Genomic DNA, 13,439 nt, shown 5'->3' with positions numbered 1-13,439 from the left:
ATATTTAGGCTTTTCATTTATTTCATTTTTTGTGTTTTTTATGTGAGAAACAAAATGTCCCGCCTGTCCCAGGATCCTCCTTTATATCAGGAGTCTGTGATCACAACAGGCTCTGTGCTGTGTGACATACATCGACCAGCAGAGGGCAGTGGAGGCTGTGCGGTCTGTGCTGCTGGACGATAAGTGAACATGGAGAATAACATACCCCCCCCCCCCCCCCCCCCCCCCCCCACACACACACACACACACACACACACCCCCACACACCCCCACACACCCACGGTCTGTGTAAAGCAGGGCTTTTCCCTGATGATGACCACAGTTTCAGAAGGAGGGAAGCCGCCGCAGAACCGCCGCACTTGGCCCAAACCCTGCGCAGTGTTGATCCGCAGATGAGCCCCAGTCTCCGCAGGACACATGTTGTTCCTGTCCGTCTGTGCAGCGGGGAACATTCCAGTGTTGTGTTGTGCTCTGTGAGCCAGACGCAGCGCTCATGCGTGCGCCAGACTCAGCACTCGTGTTAGTGACGCGTGTTTGTGATGCGTCACGTGACCGGCGCAGCTCTGGATAAAGGCGCAGCTCGGTGGATGTGGATGTAAGTGACGCGGCTGAGACGCCCTGAAGATGGACACGATTGTTATTGTTTTTAATGCACGCGCACAGTCAGTGAAAAGAAGCGGGGACGAGCACTCGGAGGAACGTGCCTGAAGACCGCGCCTCAGAGCCGTGAGTAAAAACACCTCACATCCACATCCACACCGCGCCTCAGAGGCTCAGAGCCGTGAGTAAAAACACCTCACATCCACATCCACACCGCGCCTCAGAGGCTCAGAGCCGTGAGTAAAAACACCTCACATCCACATCCACACCGCGCCTCAGAGGCTCAGAGCCGTGAGTAAAAACGCCTCACATCCACCGCGTTGTCTGTTATCTTCGTGTTCTGTTGTGGAGGACGCTGTGGCTCCTGTAGTGTTCGGGACAGAGGATGGTCTAATGATATGAACCTGACCCCGCGCACGGGCTGTTACAGCCGCGTGTGAATTAGACTAACCGGCCTGTGCACTGGGTACACATACGTGTCTTTATGACACATTTGACATTTAATTTATTTTAAAGGCTGGTTTATATCGCCTCTGCCTTTGGTTATTTACTGCGCTGCTATTGGTCAGAGCGGGTCATGTGGCGCGCGCTTATCTCCTCGCCCTGATGCTCTGTAAAATGGCTCCTGTGTCGGTAGAAGCGTCAGTGTTGGTTGCAGTAGATTGTGTTCTCTCTGAGGCCGTGTTAAATCCTCAGTGTTATTGTTCGGCTCTGTGGACATTCCTCTTTGTGTCTGGTGTGGTTTCCCCACAGTCACGCGGGGGCTCCCTGTCAAACGTGAGGAATGCAAATGGCCGTGAGGACTTGACGCCTAAAGGGAGCCAGATGTGAAGAAGCGCGCGCACTTTCCCGCACAGACTCAGCCTGACTTGGGCTCAAGTCCACCTGACTCCACCCCCGCGCAGATTCAGCCTGACCCCAAGTCCACCTGACTCCACCCCCGCACAGACTCAGCCTGACCCCAAGTCCACCTGAGTCCACCCCCACGCAGACTCAGCCTGACCCCAAGTCCACCTGACTCCACCCCCGCACAGACTCAGCCTGACCCCAAGTCCACCTGAGTCCACCCCTGCGCAGAGTCAACCTGACCTCAAGTCCACCTGAGTCCTCCCCCACACAGACCAACCCTGACCCGAGCTCAAGTCCACCTGAGTTCTCCCCCACACAGACTCAGCCTGACCCCAAGTCTACTTGAGTCCTCCCACACACAGACGGACCCTGACTCGGGCTCAAGGCCACCTAAATCCTCCACCACTCAGAGCAGGGGGTACCCGGTGCCCACAGCGTGTGGACAGAAGACTCAAAGCAGACTCAGAGCATATAGGCTTGTATACTTGTATACCTGTGTATCTTTGGGGGGTCTCATAATGTGATGGTGGAGTACAACTCTCTACTTTCCCTCATTCAGTCAGTGACCTGATGTTTATGTTCAGATCCACAGACCTGAACTTGTGTCCAGTAGACAGAATTTCGTGTTTCTTTTGCTGGATCAGACCTGGACGATGAGGGATTCCATATCCTCAGCCCTGTTCTGTTTGTGTGTGTTGGAGTCTGAGGCCGGTGGTGGAAGTAGCCAAACTGGAGGCAGGAGGAAGTCATGTGACCTTATGTGGGTTCTGATGAAGAAATGTCAGAATGAAATCCAAAGACTTTGAACAGCCTTTGACTCTGTTTCTGAGAAGAGTGAGACAGGTGAGAGGTGAGACAGGTGAGACAGGGTGATATATCCTGCTAAAACAAGTATAGCTACAAAAGGAAAAGACCTTACGTCAGAGACCAGAGAGTGGCCACGTTAAAACAGGCTGGAGGCAGTTCTTAAGTCATTTTGTGAGTATATTTTTTATATTATTTCATATATTGGCTGTAGTTGTGGCTAATTTGCGTTTCCAGCTTTGGCCTAAAGCGTCCCAAACGAGCGGCTCCACGTCTCATTTGGAGTAAGTGGGGTAAGACAGATGTTGAGTGTAATGACGAGGTCATTAGTTCCACTGTGTTTAACTGCTCTCCATCTGAGAAAATGAGCGCTGCCTCCACCGATGCTGAGGCTGTAAAGGCAGTTTCCATGACAACTCCAATACCATTTTAGACAGTACTTCCTGTTGAGAAGGAAGAGTGGATGAAGAGAATGTGCAGGGATTACTTCTATATTTAACATCTAGATTTAATGCCTCTACACAGTTCTTCAGATGATGATACAGCCTCATTAAATCTTAAAGGCAGTGTTGGTAATGGAAAGTATGTATGAGATGCACCAAATCAGCTTCTTCTCTACCAATACCAATGTTGATATTTTGACTGACAGAGACTGAATACAAATGGCATCTGGTAAAAATTATCCAAATGTGTTTTATAAGTAATATTTTTAATTTAAAATAATGACAGGACAGCTTTGAAAAAAATACAAGTTGATTATCATGAGGCATTTGGGAAGGACATTGGCCAGTGACTCATTTTAATGTACCAACAAATAGACCACAAGGAAATATCGACTGAACCGATATCGACTGGACTGATATAGACTGGACCGATATCGACTGGACTGATATAGACTGGACCAATATCGACTGACTGAAAAACAAACAGATGCAGAACACTGTGAGGCCTGTGTTCAGTGTGAGGCCTGTGTTCAGTGTGAGGCCTGTGTCCAGTGTGAGGCCTGTGTTCAGTGTGAGGTCTGTGTTCAGTAATAGTAGGAGTTGTATTAGTATTAGTGGTTGTAGTAGTAGTAGTATATGTAGCAGTAGTAGTAGTAGTAGTAGTAGTAGTATCTAATCGTGTACTTTAGGCTGTGCACAGTATTAGTGAGACAAACACAGTGCTAGTGTTTCCTCTTGTGATCTGACACTGAACCTTTTTCAGCGACTGCAGGTTTCATACAGTTACTGCTCCGGTTGAGGTTGTGTGGTTCAAAAGGACTGAGGGAGTGAGAGACTGAGACTGAAAGACTGAGAGACTAAAAGAGTGATAGGCTGAGAGAGTGAGAGACTGGACTGATATAGACCGGACCAATATCGACCGATTGAAAAACAGACCTATGTTCAGTGTGAGGTCGGGTGTTCAGTGTGAGGCCTGTGTTCACTGTGCCTGTGTTCAGTGTGAGGCCTGTGTTCACTGTGCCTGTGTTCACTGTGAGGCCTGTGTTCAGTAGTAGTAGCAGTTGTATTAGTATTAGTAGTTGTAGTGGTAGTAGTATTTGTATTAGTAGTAGTATTTGTAGTAGTAGTAGTAGTAGTGTGAGGCCTGTGTTCACTGTGAGGCCTGTGTTCAGTGTGAGGTCTGTGTCTAGTGTGAGGCCTGTATTCAGTAATAGTAGCAGTTGTATTAGTAGTTGTAGTAGTAGTAGTATTTGTAGTAGTAGTAGTGTGACGCCTGTGTTCAGTGTGAGGCCTGTGTTCACTATGATGCCTGTGTTCACTGTGAGGCCAGTGTTCGGTGTGACGCCTGTGTTCAGTGTGAGGCCAGTGTTCAGTGTGAGGCCTGTGTTCACTGTGTGAGGTCCATGTTCACTGTGAGGCCTGTGTTCACTATGAGGCCTGTGTTCACTGTGAGGCCCGTGTTCACTATGAGGCCTGTTTTCAGTGTGAGGCCCGTGTTCACTATGAGGCCTGTTTTCAGTGTGAGGTCTGTGTTCACTATGAGGCCTGTTTTCAGTGTGAGGTCTGTGTTCACTATGAGGCCTGTTTTCAGTGTGAGGCCTGTGTTCACTATGAGGCCTGTTTTCAGTGTGAGGCCTGTGTTCAGTGTGAGGTCTGTGTCTAGTGTGAGGCCTGTATTCAGTAATAGTAGCAGTTGTATTAGTAGTTGTAGTAGTAGTAGTATTTGTAGTAGTAGTAGTAGTGTGAGGCCTGTGTTCAGTGTGAGGCCTGTGTTCACTATGATGCCTGTGTTCACTGTGAGGCCAGTGTTCGGTGTGACGCCTGTGTTCAGTGTGAGGCCAGTGTTCAGTGTGAGGCCTGTGTTCACTGTGTGAGGTCCATGTTCACTGTGAGGCCTGTGTTCACTGTGAGGCCTGTGTTCACTATGAGGCCTGTGTTCACTATGAGGCCTGTGTTCACTGTGAGGCCCGTGTTCACTATGAGGCCTGTTTTCAGTGTGAGGCCCGTGTTCACTATGAGGCCTGTTTTCAGTGTGAGGCCTGTGTTCACTATGAGGCCTGTTTTCAGTGTGAGGCCTGTGTTCACTATGAGGCCTGTTTTCAGTGTGAGGTCTGTGTTCAGTGTGAGGCCTGTGTTCACTATGAGGCCTGTTTTCAGTGTGAGGTCTGTGTTCAGTGTGAGGCCTGTGTTCATTAATAGCAGTTGTATTAGTATTAGTAGTTGCAGTAGTAGTATTTGTAGTAGTAGCAGTAGTATCTGATCATGTACTTTAGGCTGTGCACAGTGTTAGTGGGACAAGCACAGCTCTGTGATCTGACATTAAACCTTTGTCAGCGACTAAAGGTTTCATACAGTCATGCTCCCGTCAAGGTTCAGATGGACTGAGAGAGAGAGTGTGAGAGAGTTAGAATGAGAGAGTGAGAATGAGAGACTGAGAGAGTGAGAGACTGAGAAAGTGAGAGAGACTAAGAGAGTCTCTCACTTTCTCACTCTGTCTCTCGCTGAGAGAGTGACAGAGTGAAGGAGCCGAGCTCAGAGCTGGTGCTTAAATCAGATGTGTTCTTCAGACTGTTCTGTTCAGATCTTTATCCATGTTCTAGTCATTTCTTCTCATTGAGCCTCTGATGTTGTATTTGGAGTGATTCATGTTTGAGTAATCTTTAATCAACTGTTTTCAAGATGCCATTTTGTCGATCCCCGTTTTCACTGTGACATACGCACTTCCTTCTCCAGTTTTATTTTCTTAATCGGTGATACTCATAGTGGTTGACAGTGTCATGTAGTCATTTTGGTACAAATGAGGAAAAAATGGGCCATTCGCAAGTGTGATGTGCAGCTATCCATAGGGGGCGCCGATAGCATGCAGCGCTTTGTTGTGATGACGTTTACGGCGACATCAGCTCCCATCGGGCACCGCAGTTTTCTAACATGGAAGTCAGCGGACTTGTTTTATTAAGTGGTTTTAGATGAATATTGTGATTTAAAATCTGTAACGCACATAATGATCCACGGGTGTCATAGATTATAACTATATAACAGTCGTAGATTATACTATATCACAGACATAAACACACTGTGATAGTTCTGAAGCTGTCACAGCTGCTCTGGCTGCGTTCCTCTAGTTTTCCACTCCAGGCCTGAAGGGAGGACTGTAAACGGCACTTCTGAGTCCTAAACATTCTCCCTCCTTCCTCTGACAAATGCATGTGTTTTATTTTACATAACGTCCACAGTATTAGGAGGTCACTGCTCTGCTCCTCCATATTTCATAGTGAAATCGAGCTCTGCAGAGGAATGTGCTCTAATGTGAGCCAGATGTGCCCACTGTGTTCTGTGTTATTTTTGTGGTGCTCAGGGTAAAACTGTATAAAACACAGAGAAATATACTTATGTAAGACACTGTTTTATTCTAGAATGAGTTAACTCCAGCCGGTAGGTAATTTTAAAACTATGAAATCTGAAAGTTCAAGTCCCATTCAAATCATGGGATTGTGTATATTTATTTATGTATGTAACATGGCCCTTTTATTTATTTAAAGGGCCATGTTACACTATTCTCTGATCTGTTCTAATGTTGTTTCCTCATCACAAACACATCTGGAGTTGTGTTTTGTTTCATTCACACATGTTTAACACACAAACCCTGCATATTTAGGCTGAGTTCTTCTCTCAAACTGAAAACACTCTGTTCCACCTTGTGATGTCATGTGGCAATACAGGGAGTGCTCCACTGTGTTTTTAAACTCAATACACCTTCACTAGAATCATTTGAATCATTTCAGCCCTGAAATTCCCAATCTCTATTGAACTAAAGGTAAAAGGAACTGTTAACTTGAAAACTACCACTTCATGGCATTACAAGGTGGAACAGAGCATTTTGAGCTTTGGAGATGAAGACAGACTAATAATAAAGTGTTACTCAAACATGTGTTAATGAAACAAAACACAACTCCAGGTCTGTTTTGAAGGGGAAACAGCATCAGAACATGGAGCTCACAACAGTCAGTTTTCTGTGATATAGGACCTTTAAAAGGGTTCTTACATATTGCCCATGTGTGAATGATGCAAATGCTAAAAGTTTGTCAAAGCTTAAACATGGTTTAAAACTAACTTGGTGCTTTGTGTTGTGCAGCCGTGGTAATGTTCCATCATGGAGGATAAAGGGCCCCGTGTTGCCGACTACTTCGTGTTGGCCGGCCTCCCTGACTCACCCACGCCTCTGGAAGAGGGGCTGCACTGGGATGACGTGTCTCCCCGGTCGGCACAGGCCAAAGCCCCGATCACCGATGTGGCCGTGGTGGTGCGGTCCCTGGGAGAGGAGGTGCCCCCCGGCTTCACCTGTGTGGACTCCACCCCCTCGGGCCTATCTGCAGAACTGAATGGGGCCAGCCTCAGGGGGCCGCAGATCTTCTTATGCTTCAAGCGTGGACGAGATAAGCCTCCCCTGACAGACCTCGGGTAATCCACCATGACCTGCCTCTAATCACTGCTGCTCTAATCTGCAACTCTGCTCCAACAATGGCACCTGCCTGCTCCCTTTTATTATGTTTGATACTGTGTATATGAAAAAATATAGTTTATTTACAGCTTATTAACATTTTACTGCTTCAAACACCATGAAAATAACAGTGTAGTCTAGTGCTGTGTGATTAATCAGTGATTAATCACACAGCAAGCCGGGATTTTTTTAATGAAGAGTTTAGAGCACAGACTGTTTAAAGAAGTGGACGTCACCCACAGCATTCAGCTCCAAATGAAGCTCATCGAGGCTAGCAGTTATAAAGGGCCAATTTGGAGCAGAGCCCCACATTTGGAATTCCGACCGCGAGTATCATAGCAACCAAAGAGCTAATCTGGAGTGAGACTTCCCGTCCACACCGCTGGTTTAGAAGGGAGCGGGCACTTAGCAACGCTGTCAATGAAATCTATTGCTAATGCTAGCAGGAGCAACCTCGGGGAAAGAAGTTGAGTTGTCTGTTATTAATGTTCATATCTTGTTTCACAGACACAATAAAAACCCCAGGATCATGTAGAGCGGGTTAATACAAACACTTTAAGACCATATGAGTCTGATAGCAGCAGTTACAGAGAGAGGGGACAGGGGAGAGGGTTTTTACAAGTGCACCCGTGATCACTTCTTATTTGGAACGCAGTGGCTTGCAGGTTAGCTATGTCCATTTATATAAACAGTCTATGTTCTAGAGCCAATCCTCGGTCACATAAAAGCAGGTCCGTCAAAAGAAATTTGGGGGCCCGGTGCAAGAAGCCTCACAACCCTAATTTCAAGTTGGGATGCTGTGTAAAACTTAAAGAATACAATGATTTGCAAATCCTGTTCATCCTATATTTAACTGAATAAACTACGAAGACATGATATTTAATGTCCAAATTGATAAACTTTATTGTTTTTATGCAAATATTTACTCATTTTCAATTTGATATCTACAACACATTCCAATAAAGCTGCGACAGGGGCATGTTTACCACTGTGTTACATCACCTTTCCTTTTAACAACAATCAATAAGCTTTTGGGAACTGAGGACACTAATTGTTGAAGCTCTGCAGGAGGAATCCTTTCCCATTTTTGATGAATGTACAACTTCAGCTGCTCAGCAATCCGGGGTCTTCATTGTAGTATTTTGCTCTTCATAATGCGCCTCACATTTTCAATGGGAGACAGGTCTGGACTGCAGGCAGGCCAATCTAGTACCCTCACTCTTTTACTATGAAGCCATGCTGTTGTAACATGTGCAGAATGTGACTTGGCATTGTCTTGCTGAAATAAGCAGGGATGTCCTTGAAAAAGACGTTGCTTGGATGGCAGCACATGTAAAACCTGTATTTACCTTTCAGCATTAATGGAGCCTTCACAGATATGCATGTTACCCATGGGCACCAACACACCCCCAGACCATCACAGATGCTCTTTTTTGAACTTTGCACTGATAACAATCCGGATGGTCCTCTTCCTCTTTGGCCCACAGGACACAATGTCCATGATTTCCAAAAACAATTTCAAATGTGGACTCATCAGACCACAGCACACTTTTCCACTTTGCATCTCAGGTGAGCTCGGGCGCAGAAAAGCTGTCGGCGTTTCTGGGTGCACTTGGAGATGTAGTGATGAACTGTGTTAACTGACAATGGTTTCCTGAAGTGTTCCTGAGCCCCTGTGGTAATATCCTTTATACAGTCATGTCTGTTTTTAATACAGTACCGCCAGAGGGATCGAAGGTCACAGGCATTCAATGTTGGTTTTCGGCCTTGCTGCTTACGTGAAGAGATTTCTCCAGATTCTCTGAATCTTTTGATGATATTATGGACCGTAGATGATGAAATCCCTAAATTCCTTGCAATTGTACATTGAGAAACGTTGTTCTTAGACTGTTGGACTATTTGCTCATGCAGTTCTTCACAAAGTGGTGAACCTTGCTTCCTTGCTTGTGAATGACTGAGCCCTTCGGGGATGCTTCTTTTATACCCAATCATGACACTCACCTGTTTCCAATGAACCTGTTCACCTGTGGAATGTTCCAAACAGGTGTATTTTAAGCATTCCTCAACTTTCCCATTCTTTTGTTGTCCCTGTCCCAACTTTATTGGAATGTGTTGCAGGCATCAAATTGAAAATGAGTGAATATTTGCATAAAAACAATAAAGTGAATAAATTTGAACATTAAATATCATGTCTTCGTAGTTTATTCAGTTCAATATAGGTTGAACAGGATTTGCAAATCAGTTTACACATCCCAACTTCATTGGAATTGGGGTTGTATAAATGAATACGAAAAGGGTCAAGTTCTGGGCCCGGACAACAGACCCCTTTGCCCCCCCGTTGACTCCCTTGAGAAAAAGCATATGGTTTGGAGCAGAGTTCAAACGTTTTCGTTGTAAATGGCAACAAGTCTGTTTCTGTAAAATTTTATAAAAACTTTAAATTGATCAATATAAGTCACATGCCTTTTCTTATCTCTTTTTATTTTTATTTAAAAAGTAAGTTATTTTCTCAACAGCAAAGAATTGACATAAAAGTGTGTGGCCTTTGATGATGCTGTAGTGCAATTTAAAATTACATCATTAACCATGTGACCTGCTGCAAATGGAGCCATTGGTTTCACTCACTGAAATTCAAAAACTGTGATAGCTGCAGTGACATCATGCAGGAAGTGTTCTACATGTATGCACATGGTGGAATCTTATCCATCTAATCGATCGAATCTAATCCAGTTACCATGGTGACACAATGCACACATTAGCAAACACTGACAAAAAAGTTTTAAGATCATCTGAAAACTCAAGAAAAAATCCAAAAGTGATTTAAAGAACACAAAGCTGTGATCAACCCGAGCGTCCGTGGACCTGTTTATGGGTTTGATTTTACACAAAAAGCTGAGAATGACTGAAAAACTGTTGGCTAATGCTAGCTAGCTTGTGACTATATTGTTATTTGAGAGAGACTTTGTTTAACAGCACAAATCAGCTCACCTGTAGTTCAGACAAGTCAGCTCTTTCTGGTCAGATTGTGTTAAAATAAAGATCAGATTCAAAGTGTAACAAAACCTTAGAGAGAGCACATTGCAGTTAGCATCACACCCCCAAGGAATGTGGATGATATCAGATGTAAATTATCAATTGAATTAATCAATTGAAGCCTGTTTGTTTGTCAGGGTGCTGTGTACTTATGTCTGTTTGTTTGTTTGTCAGGGTTTTGTATACTTAAGCTGTTCGTTTGTCAGGGTGTTGTGTACTTAAGCTGCTTGTTTCTCAGGGTGCTGTATGAGTGGAAGGAGAAGCTGAAGCCCGGCTGTCACATCGTCCAGACCACGCCCTCCGGTCGTCCCGCCAACATCAGTAGCTCCTCCTCCCAGCGCATCTACATCACATACCGTCGTGCCCCCAAGAGCCAGCCGCACACCTCCCTTGCCCTCACTGACGTGTGCATCATCGTCCCAGGCAAAGGAGAGAGCCCCCCGCACACCTTCTGCAAAGTGGACAAGAACCTCAACAGCAGCATGGTGCGCTCCCTATCTCTGCCATTGCGATTTTACACATGATATTAGATTATTAAAAAGTCACTAATGAGGAAGGTGGGTCTGTTCTTTTCAGTGGGGCTCGTCCGTCTACCTGTGTTATAAGAAGTCACTGGCCAAAGCAAACACCATTGCATACAAAGCAGGTACAGTTCTTAAGTATCAAAAGTTTGGGCTACGTGAAAGAGAAATGAAAATGATGTAATCTTAATAGGATCATAACGATAATAATTATAGCTACAATTAGAGAAATAAGGCTTTATTTTATTTTTACCCTTAAGAAAGATGTGATATAGACTGTTGTCTCGTTGTAGTGAACACTGTAAAGCAAACAACAAGAGCAACATGAGATTTGAAGGATGTCAGTATCACCTTCAGATCTGCTGTTTTATAATGAACATAAAGGATTACATCATCTCCAATCGGCACACAGCATTAAGATCTATTCATACTCTGCAGTGACGTCACACTGGGGGGATTACATGTATGACTATGTTGGAATGTTCCGCAGTTACCATGGTAACTGTGTGAAAACACATGAAAAAAATCCCAAAAGGGATTTAAAGAGCACATGTTCAGGATCCTGTGATCAGCCCGAGCGTTCGTGATCCTGTTTAGGAGTTGGAGTGTACACAAAAAGGTGAGACAGAATAACTGAAAAACTGTTGGCTTGTGACTGTAATGTTATTTGAGAGGGGTTTGTTTAACAGTACAAATCAACTCATGTGATAAGTTAAGATAAGTCAGTTCTTTATGGTCAGTTTGTGTTCAAATAAAGCTCAGCTTAAAGTCTAGCAAATCTCAGACAGAGCTGTGCCAGCAGTTAGCATCACACCCCCAGGGAGAGTTGATGACAGAGTATCAGTACCAGATGCAGTTTCTACTAAATCCGTTCTCTTCTCTGGTCAGGCCTGCTGTGCCGGTATCCTGAGGAGGACCACGAGTCGTTTCCTCTACCCGAGTCTGTGCCCATGTTCTGTCTGCCCATGGGCGCCACCATCGAGTGCTGGCCCCACCACACCAAACACTCTCTGCCGGTGTTCTCCACCTTTGTTCTGACCGGAGCCTCTGGGGAGAAGGTCAGTCTGCTCCTGTCTTATATCAGCTTTTACATCAATCTTCAGACTCATTTTTATCGATCGACCCTCCTTTAACTGTTTCAGTTTATTATGATTTAAATAGTTTCATACTATTTTAATAATTCTGTTAATTGATCTCTGACCACTCCACTGCTTCCTCACTGTCTGTGATTTTTATGCTTTTGTAATTTTGTTCTATCTTGAGTGTGCTGCATTTTGGAAATCTGTTTTTAAAGGTGCTGCATATTTATAATAATAATAATAATAATAATAATAATAATAATAATAATGTTATTATTATTACTGTTATTACAGTTGCTATTATTACAGTGAGTTTCTGCACACGTTTTCTCAGGAGTGCTATTTTTCATTGTGTCGAAAGTCTTACTTCTTGGGCGTATATATTGTTGGAAAGGCAAATGTTTTGTTTTGTTAAGGTCTCCTGAAGTCTTATATTTCACATTTGTCCAGCCCTTAGACTTTAGTGGACAGGGCAGGGAGTGAAATGGGGGTGAAGAATGGAGAGACATTTGGGAATCAGATTGTCAAAGAATAGCTCAGCACAAAGCCGAGCTCACGTCTGAGGTGGCTGACGTCCCTCACAAAGGTTGTCTCTGCTCGTTCTGTTTATTTCAGAACTCAAATGGCCTTTGCTAAGATGCTTCTTCACTTTGATGCTCACAGTTTTTGGTTTGAACTGCTCTGCTCCTGTCCATCATTTTGTCTTTTACTGAAGTAGAGCCTGAACTATGTGCACTGGTTATCTTTTATTATTTATGTATTTATTTATATTTAATTTTAAATTTATTTAATTAATTCTTTTCTTCCACATACAGAAAAAAATGTAGAATGACATCAACACTGAACAAAGAACACTGGATATACTGTTAAAATAATGTATATCCCTGTATTCTTTCAGATTTAAGATATAAATATAAACACCAAGGTCCTTAAAGAGTAAATCCTGATTCCTGTTGTTTTTAACTTGAAAACTACCACTTCATGACATCACAAGGTGGAACAGCATTTTGAGGTTTTGGAGATGTAGACAGACTAATAATAAAGTTTTACTCAAACATGTGTGAATGAAACAAAACACAACTCCAGGTCTGTTTTTGAGGAGGAAACAGCGTTAGAACGTGGAGTCAGTTTTGTGTGATAACTTATGCCTTAGTAAATATGTTGTAAAAGCAGCTTCTAGGGTCAAAATGAGACCACTGTGTGCTATCTGCATTTTATTATTAAGTGTTTTTATCGTCCACGAAGCAGTAAATAAGGCTGGTCCACTGTTAGCATGGTAGCATTACAGCAAAACTCTGCTCTGGATTTGGAAAGTTGTGAAAAGTGCTTATAATCTCATTGTGGTGAATTAAGTTTATATTAATATGTCTGAACCACTGCAAACTACTTAAAATGAACTAGTTCTGTTTTCAAAATTTTAAGACAGAAAAATGAGCTACAGTACAGCACATTTACATCTGATTTCATTTTCATGATTTAATTTTTGTGTGATTTCACAGTCACATTATAATGATTCAAATCCTTCTGTTGGGTTAATAGGAGAATCGTTGCTGTTCCATATTTGCTCGTAACAATAGGACTGGTTGCCTTAGAGAGACTGCAAAATCTATTT

The 13,439-nt window shown here is 43.7% G+C and overlaps 1 protein-coding gene across 1 annotated transcript in view; it reads left to right on the top strand.

The window, feature by feature from the left end:
- Positions 1-595: 595 nt before the first annotated feature.
- dennd4a (DENN/MADD domain containing 4A) overlaps positions 596-13,439 on the top strand; it is a 56,912-nt gene continuing 44,068 nt past the window's right edge. Inside the window, exons 1-5 of the mRNA XM_055222396.1 lie at positions 596-726; positions 6,829-7,154; positions 10,466-10,712; positions 10,804-10,873; positions 11,637-11,806. Coding sequence (XP_055078371.1) covers positions 6,847-7,154; positions 10,466-10,712; positions 10,804-10,873; positions 11,637-11,806 — 795 coding nt within the window. The 5' untranslated portion in view covers positions 596-726; positions 6,829-6,846. The remainder of the gene's footprint in view (positions 727-6,828; positions 7,155-10,465; positions 10,713-10,803; positions 10,874-11,636; positions 11,807-13,439) is intronic.

The sequence above is a fragment of the Periophthalmus magnuspinnatus genome, chromosome 6, assembly GCF_009829125.3.
Source record: "Periophthalmus magnuspinnatus isolate fPerMag1 chromosome 6, fPerMag1.2.pri, whole genome shotgun sequence".
NCBI classification, from domain to species: domain Eukaryota; kingdom Metazoa; phylum Chordata; class Actinopteri; order Gobiiformes; family Gobiidae; genus Periophthalmus; species Periophthalmus magnuspinnatus.
This window is presented reverse-complemented; position numbering and strand designations above follow the sequence as displayed.